The sequence below is a fragment of the Mirounga leonina genome, unplaced genomic scaffold (assembly GCF_011800145.1).
Source record: "Mirounga leonina isolate KUSES-001 unplaced genomic scaffold, KU_Mleo_1.0 Mir_91, whole genome shotgun sequence".
Classification (NCBI taxonomy): domain Eukaryota; kingdom Metazoa; phylum Chordata; class Mammalia; order Carnivora; family Phocidae; genus Mirounga; species Mirounga leonina.
The window spans coordinates 315,917-328,527 of NW_023270839.1; the positions used below are offsets into that span (position 1 = coordinate 315,917).

The 12,611-nt window shown below is 36.4% G+C and overlaps 1 protein-coding gene across 11 annotated transcripts in view; it reads left to right on the forward strand.

Moving 5' to 3' along the window:
• Positions 1-12,611, forward strand: part of HEATR5A (HEAT repeat containing 5A) — a 111,671-nt gene that overhangs the window by 39,372 nt on the left and 59,688 nt on the right. For 8 of the 11 annotated variants that reach the window (XR_004677255.1, XM_034993822.1, XM_034993818.1 and 5 more), the window contains 4 exons: positions 659-811; positions 1,766-1,865; positions 8,102-8,211; positions 8,500-8,595. Coding sequence is in view for 10 of the 11 variants with exons in the window: in XM_034993822.1 (XP_034849713.1) it covers positions 659-811; positions 1,766-1,865; positions 8,102-8,211; positions 8,500-8,595 (459 nt within the window). In the remaining variant the exon portion in view is untranslated. The remainder of the gene's footprint in view (positions 1-658; positions 812-1,765; positions 1,866-8,101; positions 8,212-8,499; positions 8,596-12,611) is intronic. The other 3 variants (XM_034993824.1, XM_034993826.1, XM_034993828.1) reach the window with 1 other exon arrangement.

Consider the following 12,611-nt stretch of genomic DNA (forward strand, 5'->3'; position numbering starts at 1 on the left):
CTGGGATTGAGTCCTACAGCAGGCTCCCCACTCAGAGGAGAGTCTCTTTCTCCCTCTCCCTTTGCCCCTCCCCCTGCACATGCAGGAGCTCTCCCTTCCTCTCTCTCAAATAAATAAAGTCTTTTTTAAAAAAAAGATTAGTGGGTGCCTGAGTGGCTCAGTTGGTTAAGCGACTGCCTTCAGCTCAGGTCATGATCCTGGAGTCCTGGGATTGAGTCCCACATCAGGCTCCCGGCTCAGTGGGGAGCCTGCTTCTCCCTCTGGCCCTCTCCCCTCTCATGCTGTTTCTCTCTCTCTCAAATAAATAAAATCTTTTTTTAAAAAAGATTAGTATATCATATTTTATTGTATATTCATAATCAACATAAAAAGATTAAAATTTTAAATTAATGTTTTAGGGCACCTGGGTGGCTCAGTCAGTTAAGCATCTGACTCTTGGTTTTGGCTCAGGTTATGATCTCAGGGTCCTGAGTAAATAAATAAATCTTAAAAAAAAAAAGGAATACCATGGAGATGAGGCTGAGCTCTTAAAAAAAAAAATTCCAGTCAGATGTATCACATCTGATTTTTGACCTGGAACAAGTTGCTATCAACTTCCTGAGTTTTAAAGAGTAACATTTTGGGTTCTTTAATAATTGACAAGTTGAATAAATTACAGGTCCTGCGGTTGTCAGTCATCACCTTGCTCGAGTTCTGCTGTTGTGGAAGTGTGTCTTTCCAGTGTCTCCTAAAGATCTGGAAACAGAAAAAAGCCGGGGAGATTCATTTACATGGCAGGTAACCTTGGAAGGACGAGCTGGTGCACTCTGTGGTAGGTAAAGTTTAGTCTTTTTTCTCCCTTTCCTTTCACTTTTTCCCTCACTCTTTAACTTTCCCATATTTATATCTTTATTGGTGAAAATATTTACTTACAGTGATTTTTGAAATTGAACATAATTAATTAGTGATTAGAACAGATACGTGATAAACCAGATTTTTTAGAATTCTGATCCTTAGGAAAATGCATGTTTTCTTAGATGTAATCTAGTTGAGAACCTCCAAGATTGCTTTGTCTTCAGTAGGCATTCAAGTTCTTTTTTTAGAAATATTAGGCTTGGATTTAATTAGCATTGATTAAGTATGGTTTCCATTTAGTTTTTTATATATGAAAGTTGTACCCTTCTATAGTATATGAACCATTAAAAAATAGTATCTACCATGAATATTTGAACTAAGGAAGTGGTATTTCTGGAAAGACATGGAAACATTGATTTTGGTTTTATTTGTTTATTCATGGCATTTTTACTCTTAATAAAACAATTTTAAAATCTTGAAATTCAGTCTAACTTTAAAATATTAAAACTACATATTAAATAATTCCTTATAAAAACTTACACGATTCAGGTAACATCTGTAAGAACCGAACAATGCTGGCTAAAAAAAATGTCATCATAGTTCTGCAGAATTCATGTAGAACTGGCAAACTTAAGGTTCTAAGGTAATTTTTTCTACTTCTGAGCTCAGGGGTTGAGTAAAAGCCAGAAAAGCAGCATTTTGTTAACTTGCTTGTTGGGCATTTTTAGTGATTCTAGAAACTGTTGTTTTACCTTGATTAGAGGTAAAAGATATTAGCTTCCTTTTTATGAGAGAGTTTCAAGATTTTTTTTTGTTTTTAGCACATTTCTTTATTCCTCTAATAGAAATACAAATGCTGTACCATTAATGAATGCTTTTTTTCATGGTTCATTACATTCTGCCAAGTAAAGAAGTCTGTTCTATTTTTCAGCTATCAAGAGTTTTGTTTCCCACTGTGGTGATCTCCTTACTGAGGAAGTAATTCAGCGTCTTCTTCCACCACTTCCTTGTGCTGTGGATTTGCTAACTCAGTAAGGATCTGCTATTTAGATTTGATAAAAATTTTTAATAGCAATCTTATCCTCTGATCATGTAATATCTGTTTAGTACATTCATAAGGCCAAGTTTCTATGGTTGGTGAATGATATTCCTTTTGTAGTCGAAGGCAAACATTTAGTTATATGATTTTTTTTTTTTAGGCTAGGAACTTGAAAGAAAAATACATATTAAAAGGGAAGGAAAGTTACTTGGTGGATATTGTATCTTCCAAACAGTCAGATTTAACCAAGAAATTAAATATTAAGCCTGTTACCTTTTCAGGTATGCGTTTTATTGGTTTGTTAGTGCTATTCTGTGTTCATAAGAACCAGATGCTTGTTAACAATTTTAGTTTTTTGTTGTTTTTATTTTTCATAAATTTGACTTATGTGATAAGAAAACATAGAGAAAATCCAGTATATGTCATGAGCACTTGTAATTTCCAAATTAATGTATAGTTTTAAAATATTTAATGATATAAAATTTAGTGTATTACAGAAAAATAAATCTAAGATATGGCTTATAAAGCATAATGAAATGAACACCTTTGAATCCAACACAACTAGAGCAGGGGTTAGCAGATATTTGCTGTAAAGGGCCAGATTGTGAACATCATAGGCTTCGCAGGCCGTACAGTCTCTGTTGCATCTACTCAGCTCTGTTGTAGCTCAAAAGTAATCATATATAATCTGTAAATGAGTGAATGTGGCTATGTTCCAGTAAAACTTGATTTACAAGAACAGGCAGTGAGCCAGGTTTAGCTACCCTTAACAAGAACATTAATGATACTATTGAAGTTATCTGTGAGTTCCTGTCTAATACCATTCTTTCTGCTTTACTCTAGAGGTGATCAGTATCCTGATTTTTATGGTTGTCATTCCCTTGCATTTTTTTTTTGTTTCAGGGGTACAGGTCTGTGATTCATCAGTCTTACACAATTCACAGCGCTCCCCATAGCACATACCCTCCCCAGTGTCCATCACCCAGCCACCCCATCCCTCCCACCCCCACCACTCCAGCAACCCTTAGTTTGTTTCCTCAGATTAAGAGTCTCTTATGGTTTGTCTCCCCCTCTGGTTTCATCTTGTTGCATTTTTCCCTCCCTTCCCCTATGATCCTCTGCCTTGTTTCTCAAATTCCTCATATCAGTGAGATCATATGATAATTGTCTTTTTCTGATTGACGTATTTCACTTAACATAGTACCCTCTAGTTCCGTCCATGTCATTGCAAATGGCAAGATTTCAGGTTTTTGATGGCTGCATAATATTCCATTGTATATATATATACCACATCTTCTTTATCCATTCATCTGTTGATGGACATCTAGGCTCTTTCCATAGTTTGGCTGTTGTGGACATTGCTGCTATAAACGTTGGGGTGCACGTGCCCCTTTGGATGTAGTGATCCCTTGCATCTTTAAAAAGTGCATCACATATATATGTTTCCCTAAAGAGTGCATTGTTTAGTCTTGGTTTTGATCAGGCAAATGGTATATTGTTTCTGAAACTTACTTTTTTACTCATCATTATGTTTGTAAACTTCATCTATGAATAAGTTTGTTCATTTGTTTTGGTTGCTATATAGTATTTAATTGGGTGTGTATTTAGCAACTTACGTACTTCTGTCATTGAAATATCCAAATTCTTGTATGTTTCTGTCAATACTATATGTGAGTACCCTTTGAGCCACTTCTTCACTAACACTCAGACATCATTCCTAGCCTATCCAGTAGGTATAATTGGTATCTCATCATGATTTTAATTTATATACTGATTCCTGATTGTCATTTTATATATTTATTATTCCTCAATATTTCCCCTTCTAGGAATTCCCTATTCGTGCATGTCTTTACCTATTTTTAGGTAAAATAGTTTTCTGAATTTAACAGACATTCCTAACTTAAATATCAAATTTATCAATCCTTTACTTTTTGGGTAGTACTTTCTGCCTTTTGGTTTAAAGCAATCTTTCTTCAGTGGCACCTGGGTGGCTAGATGGTTAAGCATCTGCCTTCAGCTCAGGTCATGATCTCAAGGTCCTGGAATCGAGTCCGACATCGGGCTCCCTGCTCAGTGGGGGGGGGTCTCCTTCTCCCTCTATCCCTCCCCCCGACTCATGCTCTCTGTCTCTGCCTCTCTCTCTCTCTCTCAAATAAATAAAATCTTAAAAAAAACTTCAGAATTCTGAAAAATAGACTGGACCTGGTATTTTTGTTGTGGGAATTTTTTTTTTAACTACATATTCCATTTCCTTAATTGTTCTGACTATTCAGGGTCTGATTTTAGGGGTTTGTTTTGCTTGTTTATTAATTAGATTTTTTCTAATGATTTTCCCAATGCATCTTTATCTTCAAATTTTTTGGAATAAAGTTCTTCATGGTGTTACCTTCTTAATCTCTGCTATATCTATAATGTCTCCTCCATTCCCATTAAGTTTTCATTATGCCTTCCCTTTTGTTTTTCCTGATCCATCTCTTGAGTAGTGTATCTATTTTATTAATCTATACAAAGAATGACTTAGTTTATGTTGAATTTTTTTCCTTATTGTTTATTATTCCTGTCTGCTCTCTTAAATGCTTATCTTTTTCTAACCCCTTAGTTTGAATGCTAAGCTCACTGTATTTCTTTTAATTCTCCTAATAGAGGCTAAGGCTACAAATTTCCTACTAAGGTTCCAGTTACTGAATCCTTAAAGTATTAATATGTATTGTTTTCATTTTTTCAGTTTTAAGTATTTTAAATCTTACTATAATTTCTTTGAGTTGTTTAGAAGTATGTTTATAAATTATGTATAGAATAGTTTTTAGTTTATAGTTTTGTTAGTGATTTTCAACTTAATTGAATTGTATTTAATGAATATGATTTGTATATTACCTATACTTTCATTTTTTTTTTTAAGTTTATTTATTTAAGCAATCTCTACACCCAACATGGGGCTCAAACTCACAACTCCAAGATGAAGAGTTGCATGCTCTACTGACTGAGCCAGCCAGGAACCCCTATTACCTGTCCTTTTAAATTTGTCAAGACTTACTCTATAACAAATGTATTTTGTTAAAAGTTCTTTGTTCCATCTATCTTCACTAATTTTTTATCTACTTAAGCTATCAGTAATTGAGAGTGATGTGTTCAACTCTTCCACTGTGATGGTGGGTTTATAATTTTTTTCTATGGTTGTATTAATTTTTGCTTTTTCATATTTTGAGACCATTTAATTGGGTACATAGGATTATAGAATTATATCCTCCTGGTGAATTGAATCTTTTATATTTATACAGTATACAGATAATTCTCTATCCTTCATAATGCTTTTTGATTGAAGTCTAATTTATGGATTATTAATATGGTGATATGTCTTTTTTCACGGCACTGTGTTTTTAGTTTTATCTCATAAACTGTGTATAGTTGGAATTTTACAGTGTCTGCTCTAAACCAGCAATTTGTTGATTTCTCTATCCAACTTGTTATGTATTTTGTTGGTTTGTGTCTTTTAGTAATTCTAAAAAAGTGGCTGCTACCTATTCAAATATTGTCATTTTCCATTCTTTTTAAACTTTTGGGGTTCCAAATAGACAAATTTTACATCTTTTCATTTTGTCTTCCATGTCTCCTATTCCCCCTGCTTGTGTTTCCTCTCACTGTGTCTCTCTCTGTCAAATAAATAAAATCTTTTAAGAAAAAGAGAGATTTTTATTTTATCCACCCATAAGCTCAGTACACATTCTTGTGTTGGTATTGGTATTAGTGTTCCCACTCTGATTTTAGCTCATATTTTGTTTCATGCTTTTTATGTTTGTTTGTTGGAGGGGCATGGAGGTATAGCCTAGGAAAGGTCCCTTTCTGCAAGCCTGGCAATGTAAATTATCTTTTATCTAGGATTTAAGTATATATATATATTTTAAAGATTTTATTTATTTATTTGACAGAGAGAGAGATAGTGAGAGCAGGAACACAGCAGGGGGAGTGGGAGAGGGAGAAGCAGGCTTCCCGCAGAGCAGGGAGCCCGATGCGGGGCTCGATCCCAGGACCCTGGGATCATGACCTGAGCTGAAGGCAGACGCTTAACGACTGAGCCACCCAGGCGCCCCTAAGTATATTTGTAGCTGAAGGGCCTTCAGAGACTCTGATGCACCCTCCTAATAGAAGCAGAAACCACTAGCAATGCTTTCTTAAATTCTTATTTGTTTTGAATAAAATCTTACTTTTTGTAAAAAAAAAAAATACATGCACACATACCCCTCTGAACTAAATTTTGTTGTATTAAACCAGGTAAATATTGTGGAATTTTTAAAAATATAATTCATAACTTCTTAACATCTTGTTAATATGATTGAAATTGTTTTTATATGTCATCTGTAATTTTCTTTTTTTTATTTATTTGCGAGAGAGAGAATGAGAGACAGAGAGCATGAGAGGGAGGGGAGGGTCAGAGGGAGAAGCAGACTCCTTGCTGAGCAGGGAGCCTGATGTGGGACTCGATCCCGGGACTCCAGGATCATGACCCGAGCTGAAGGCAGTCGCTTAACCAACTGAGCCACCCAGGCGCCCCTCATCTGTAATTTTCTTATCTGGTTTTGGAAAAATAGAAAAATGTAGTGGATTTATTCTTCCATAACTAAAAAAATTCTACCTAGGTTTTAGAAATGTTTTCTTTATGTTGTTAACTGTACTGAATGATATAAACTGGTACCAACTTTTAAAAAATACAGTGACACGGGCACCTGGGTGGCTCAGTTGGTTGGGCGACTGCCTTCAGCTCAGGTCATGATCCTGGAGTCCCGGGATCGAGTCCCGCATCGGGCTCCCTGCTCGGCAGGGAGTCTGCTTCTCCCTCTCCCGCTCCCCCCTCTCGTGCTCACTCTCTCTCTCAAATAAATAAATAAAATCTTTAAAAAATAATAATAATAAAATATTAAAAAATAAATAAAAAATACAGTGACAACTCAAAAATTAACTCATTTCTGGGGCACCTGGGTGGCTCAGTCGTTAAGCTTCTGCCTTCGGCTCGGGTCATGATCTCAGGGTCCTGGGATCAAGCCCCACATCGGGCTCCCTGCTCCATGGGAGGCCTGCTTCTCCCTCTCCAACTTCCCCCTGCTTGTGTTCCCTCTCTCGCTGTGTCTCTCTCTGTCAAATAAATAAAATCTTTAAAAAAAAAATTAACTCATTTCTTCTAGAAACTAGAAATAGTATTAGTTTCCCAGAAAATATAAATGAATAAAAACTGCCAGAATTTCTTAGAGTACCTGGAAACCTCATGCTGTGACAATTTAGTGGATTTATTCCACTGGCACACTGAAGTAATTCCATTGTATTTCTGTGTTGCTAAAACGATGGAGACCATATTCCATTTGATAACATGGTACCTTGCAAAGAGCAGTACTCCTTTAATATTTGTTAGACAAGTGAACATCAGTAAAATGATGCCTTTGTACCAGTAGTGGTAATGAACAGAAGATTAAAAAGTACATGAAAGTGAAAGAAAGAAAAGATTTTGTGATTGAAACTTTTAGGGAAACATTGGCTTGACTTATGCTTTATTAAAAATGAATTTGGGGGTACCTGGGTAGTTCAGTCAGTTAGGCATCTGCCTTCAGCTCAGGTCATGATCCCAGGGATTGAGACCCACATGAGGTTCCCTGCTCAGCGGGGAGTCTGCTTTTTCCTCTGCCCCTCCCCCTGCTCATGCTCGCTTTCTCTCTCTGTCAAATGAATAAATAAAATCTTTTTAAAAATTAAAAAAGAATAAAAGAGAATTTGTTTTATGATCTTTGCATATTTTGATGCTTTTTTTTCCTATTTGGTGATGGTATTTCAGATCAAGTTTCAAACCAAAACTTGGATTTTACCTGCATATTTATGTTTCCTGTTTGTTTCCTTCCATATGATTCCTTTTCCAAATAATAGACTTTTTTTTGTTTGTTTTACAAATGCCAAGTTGTAAATTGTGGAATTTAGTAAGAGTTTGTTTTTAGACAAAACACTGATGGCCTTAGAGATCTAAGTTGAATATATAGTTTTGTTGTATGGAGTATGATAGGAAACATAGAATAATTTCCATGTATGACACATATAATACCTCTTATAACTTATCATCACAGTATTTTTTTAAATGCAAAAAAAGAAACATAAAGGAGCACTAATGTTTGCTAATAATACGTATAGCTGTTTTATATGTCAACCTATATAACTTACACATTTAAGATATACTGTTTCTTTTATTTTAAGGCTTTCTTCAGTGCTAAAAACATATGGAAGCACTTTGAAAACACCATCAGTAGTTTATAGGCAAAGGCTTTATGAATTACTGATTTTATTACCTCCTGAAACCTATGAAGGTATGTGCTTTAAACCAAAACATTTTACTGTTTGTGGCTAGGACAGTGCTGGGAAAGTAATACCCGAATGAATGAATGATATGGCATTTATTTAGTACCTTATTTCTAGGAGGTTTAGGGAGTTCAGTCTTAACTATTGTATTCATCATAATACGGTAAATAAAGTAAATTTTTTTAAAAACCTACTTTTTAATGTCTTGCTTTCTTTTCTCCTCTGGGGAAAAAAGTCCCTAGTTCCACCGTGTGGAAGAGAATGAGTCACAAAGATTGGTCTTGATTCTACTCTAGGGTTTCCTTCTACATTGATGATCTACTGTACGCATTCTGTTTCGCTGTTTCATTCTTCGCTGTGCCCAAACAAAAGTTTAATACTGAACTATCAAGGTATAATTGATTTTCTAAAGTTTAGAGTGTAGGTTTTGCCTTTATTGGGTTCAAATATGACCTTAGATTACTAGTTTACTATGATTGTTAACATAAACTTGTCTTTATTTTAAAATTAGCCCTACAAACTTTATATTGCCGCTGCTAAAGTACTCAAGATGCATGTTTTAAGAGGTGAAAGTTGTAAATGGTCTCCATTGAGAACTTCATATTTTTTTAGTCTTAATAGTTTCTAGCCAAACATGTTGATTATTCAAATCTGCTTCTTGTACAAATACATTTATTGGCTTATATCCTTATTTTACAGGTAAATGCAGTATCATATATACCACAGTAGTTCAAAATATTAACCTGTAACTTCTGTTTGGCCTTTATTATTATATGAGTGGTATTATTATGTGAGTGTGGTACTGCCTTTCTTCCTGGTTCACAAATATACCTAGCAAAATGTTTGATACAAAGTAATCATTTAGTATATGAAGAACTGGAAAAAATTGGGTGATTGTCATTTCTCAGGAATTGTATCAAAAGAATCATTTCTATATGCCAGGCACTGTGATAGAAATTGTATATATTATCTCATTTATCTTAGAATAATACAGTGAGCTGGTTACATTTTCCTTATTTGACAGATAAAGGCATAGAGAAGTTACAAAAACCAACTCAAGAACATATATGCAGTAAATAGTGGAATCAAGATTATAGATCTGCTTCATGCTGTGCTGCATACCTATTTATAGGTAACCTGCAAGAGACTTAACAGTCAAGGCTTAGTGATAGGTCCTTCTCATTGTATACTCTCTTAGTATATAAGAGCTACCTGCTAGATATAAAAGCCCTAGAGATAATTTCTGTGTTTTATACCTCTGATAGCTGTCAGGTCCTGGCAAAAACAATTCCCTTTAGATATTTATATCAATTTTACCATATTTTAGAGTTTATTTTCAAACTACAGATGAAAAAAAATGATTTCTTTTTCAGGTCTTCATTAAACATCTAAGAATACCAGAATTTCAACTTAAAATCTACACTGTATCTTCTAATAAATGATAATATAAGTCTGCCCTTAAAAGACTTAAAAAAACAAAGTCTTGTACTTTTTTCTCAGAATTGGAGTTTGGGAATGCAGTCAAAAGTCCTAAAGGAATAATGAATATAAAGTGTATAGATTTTAAATCAGTTCCAGAGTGTTCACTGGGAGACAAAGTCAGGAATTACTATAAACTTCTTGAAAAATAGAATCTATATTTACCTTCTTTATCTTTTTCATGTTTATTTATCTAACATTACTTAAAGAAGAATTAGTTCATAGAAAAATGAGAATATGGAGGTATTAATAGTTTTATGTTTCAACCAAAAAAAATAATTTGCCATTTCTTGGCTATCTTTTTTCCATCTTTAAAACTATAGAAATAAAATTAAGGATTTTTTTCCTTAAAGACTTTTAATTTTTTTTTTTAAGATTTTATTTATTTGACAGAGACACAGCGAGAGAGGGAACACAAGCAGGGGGAGTGGGAAAGAGAGAAGCAGGCTTCCCGCCGAGCAGGAAGCCTGATGCAGGGCTCAATCCCAGAACCCTGGGATCATGACCTGAGCCGAAGGCAGATGCTTAACGACTGAGCCACCCAGGTGCCCTTAATTTTTTTTTTTAAGATTTTATTTATTTATTTGACAGAGATCACAAGTAGGCAGGCAGGCAGAGGGAGAGGGAGAAGCAGGCTTCCCGCTGAGCAGGGAGCCTGACGTGGGGCTCGATCCCAGGACCCCAAGATCATGACCTGAGCCGAAGGCAGCCACTTAAATGACTGAACCACCCAGGTGCCCTAAGACTTTTAATTTTTTTTAATGGCATTCTATTTAATAGATTTATGTGTATGGAGCATAACAGTCAGAACTTTACCATTAAAGTATCAACTGACATTTAAAATAACGGCTCATCATACAATAATAACCTATAGTAATTTCTGAATCTTTTAACACAAAATGAAATAGTAGTCTTTAAAATTATACATCTCATTAATTCAAAATATGGCTAAGTAACAAAACAAGTTTAAAGTTCTGATGATATTGGTTGGTACGATGAGTTGTCAAAAAGTAAGTTTACAAGACAGAGTAAGAAATTGCTTTTGTTAATGGGACCTATTTTTAAGAATTTAAATGACTGGTTGTCCAGCAGATGCAGACGTTTGTCGTAGGAGTGACTTAGTTTTCCGAAGTTTGTGGAGTAAAAATTGGGTTCTTAGTTTTTATTTCCTATTTTAGTTTTGTTATGGACCTTTCAAGTGTTTTAATTTTCTCCACGCTGGAAATTGCTCCTCCTGGAAATTTCTACAAAAAAAGCATATTTGCAGAAGCGCCTGGGTGGCTCAGTCAGTTAAACATGGAGCCTGCTTGTCTCTCTCCTCCTGCTCCTCCTCGTACTCTCTCTCAAATAAATAATGTTCCCAAAAAAGCGTATTTGCATTTTAAAATGTAATCATTCTTAAGCTCAGGGACTTTGAGGTGAGCAGTCACTTTAAATGAGAGAGAGGAGTGCGCGCCTGGGTGCCTCAATCGTTAAGCATCTGCCTTCGGCTCAGGTCATGATCCCAGCATCCTGGGATCGAGCCCCACATCGGGCTCCCTGCTTCGTGGGAAGCCTGCTTCTCCCTCTCCCATTCCCCCTGCTTGTGTTCCCTCTCTCGCTGTGTCTCTCTCTGTCAAATAAATAAAATATTTAAAAAAAAAAAAAGAGAGACAGGAGTGCCTGACTGGCTCAGTCCATGGAGCATGCAACTCTTGATCTCAGGGTAGTAAGTTTGAGTCTCACATTGTGCACAGACATTACTTAAAAATTAAAAAAATCTTTAAAAAAATAAAATAAGGGGTGCCTGGGTAGCTCAGGTGGTTGAGCATCCAACTCTTGATTTTTGGCTCAGGTCATGATCTCGGAGTCATGGGATCAAGCCCCACATTGGGCTCCATGCTCAGTGGGGAGTTTGCTGGAGATTCTCTCTCTCTTTCCCCTTTCCCCCCTCACCACACTCTCTCTCTCTGTAAAATAAGTAAATCTTTAAAAAAAATAAATGAGAAATAGAGAAACTGTTTCCACACTTAGTTGTAAATATCTTTGAAATGGCAGGTCAATATGATAATGGACCAGTTTTTCAAAATGTATATATAAGAGAAACAACCATGTGCTATCTCATGTCTTTTTTTTTTTTAGAGGGAGGGAGGGGCAGAAGACGAGAGAGAGAGAATCTTAAACAGGCTCCACACCCAGCCCAGCTCCGAGCCCGGAGCCCAACACAGGGCTCAGTCTCACAACCCTGATGAGATCATAACCGGAGCCAAAATCAAGAGTTGGTCGCTTGGGGCACCTGGGTGGCTGAGTCGTTAAGCGTCTGCCTGCAGCTCAGGTCATGATCCCAGGGTACTGGGATTGAGCCCTGCATCAGGCTCCCTGCTCAGTGGGGAGTCTGCTTCTCCCTCCCCAACTCCCCCTGCTTGTGTTCCCTCTCTAGCTGTCTCTCTCAGTGTCAAATAAATAAATAAAATCTTTAAAAAAAAAAAAAAAAGAAGAAGAGTTGGTCGCTTAACCACCTTAGCCACCTAGGCACTCTGCACGCCCCCCCCCCCATGTCTTATAGAAGATTGCAGTGCTGTCTATAAACTAGGATGGCCCCCGAAACACAAATAAAATGGATCCTCTGTGGATCCAAGTTCCAAGTTGTTAATCTGTAAAAAAATACAGACGATAGAGGAACAAATTAAACTGCACTGGGGCATATATTCTAAAAATTCAGGCTGTAGAGACTTCTACAGAAAAACCTCATTTCTTCAAATAAATTACACAGGGAAGGGGCACCTGGGTGGCTCAGTCGTTAAGCGTCTGCCTTGGGCTCAGATCATGATCCCGTGGTCCGGGGACCAAGCCCTGCATCAGGCTCACTGCTCAGCGGGGAGCCTGCTTCTCCCTCTCCCTGCCCCCCACCTCGTGCTCTCTCTCATCATTTCTCTCTCTCTCTCTCTCT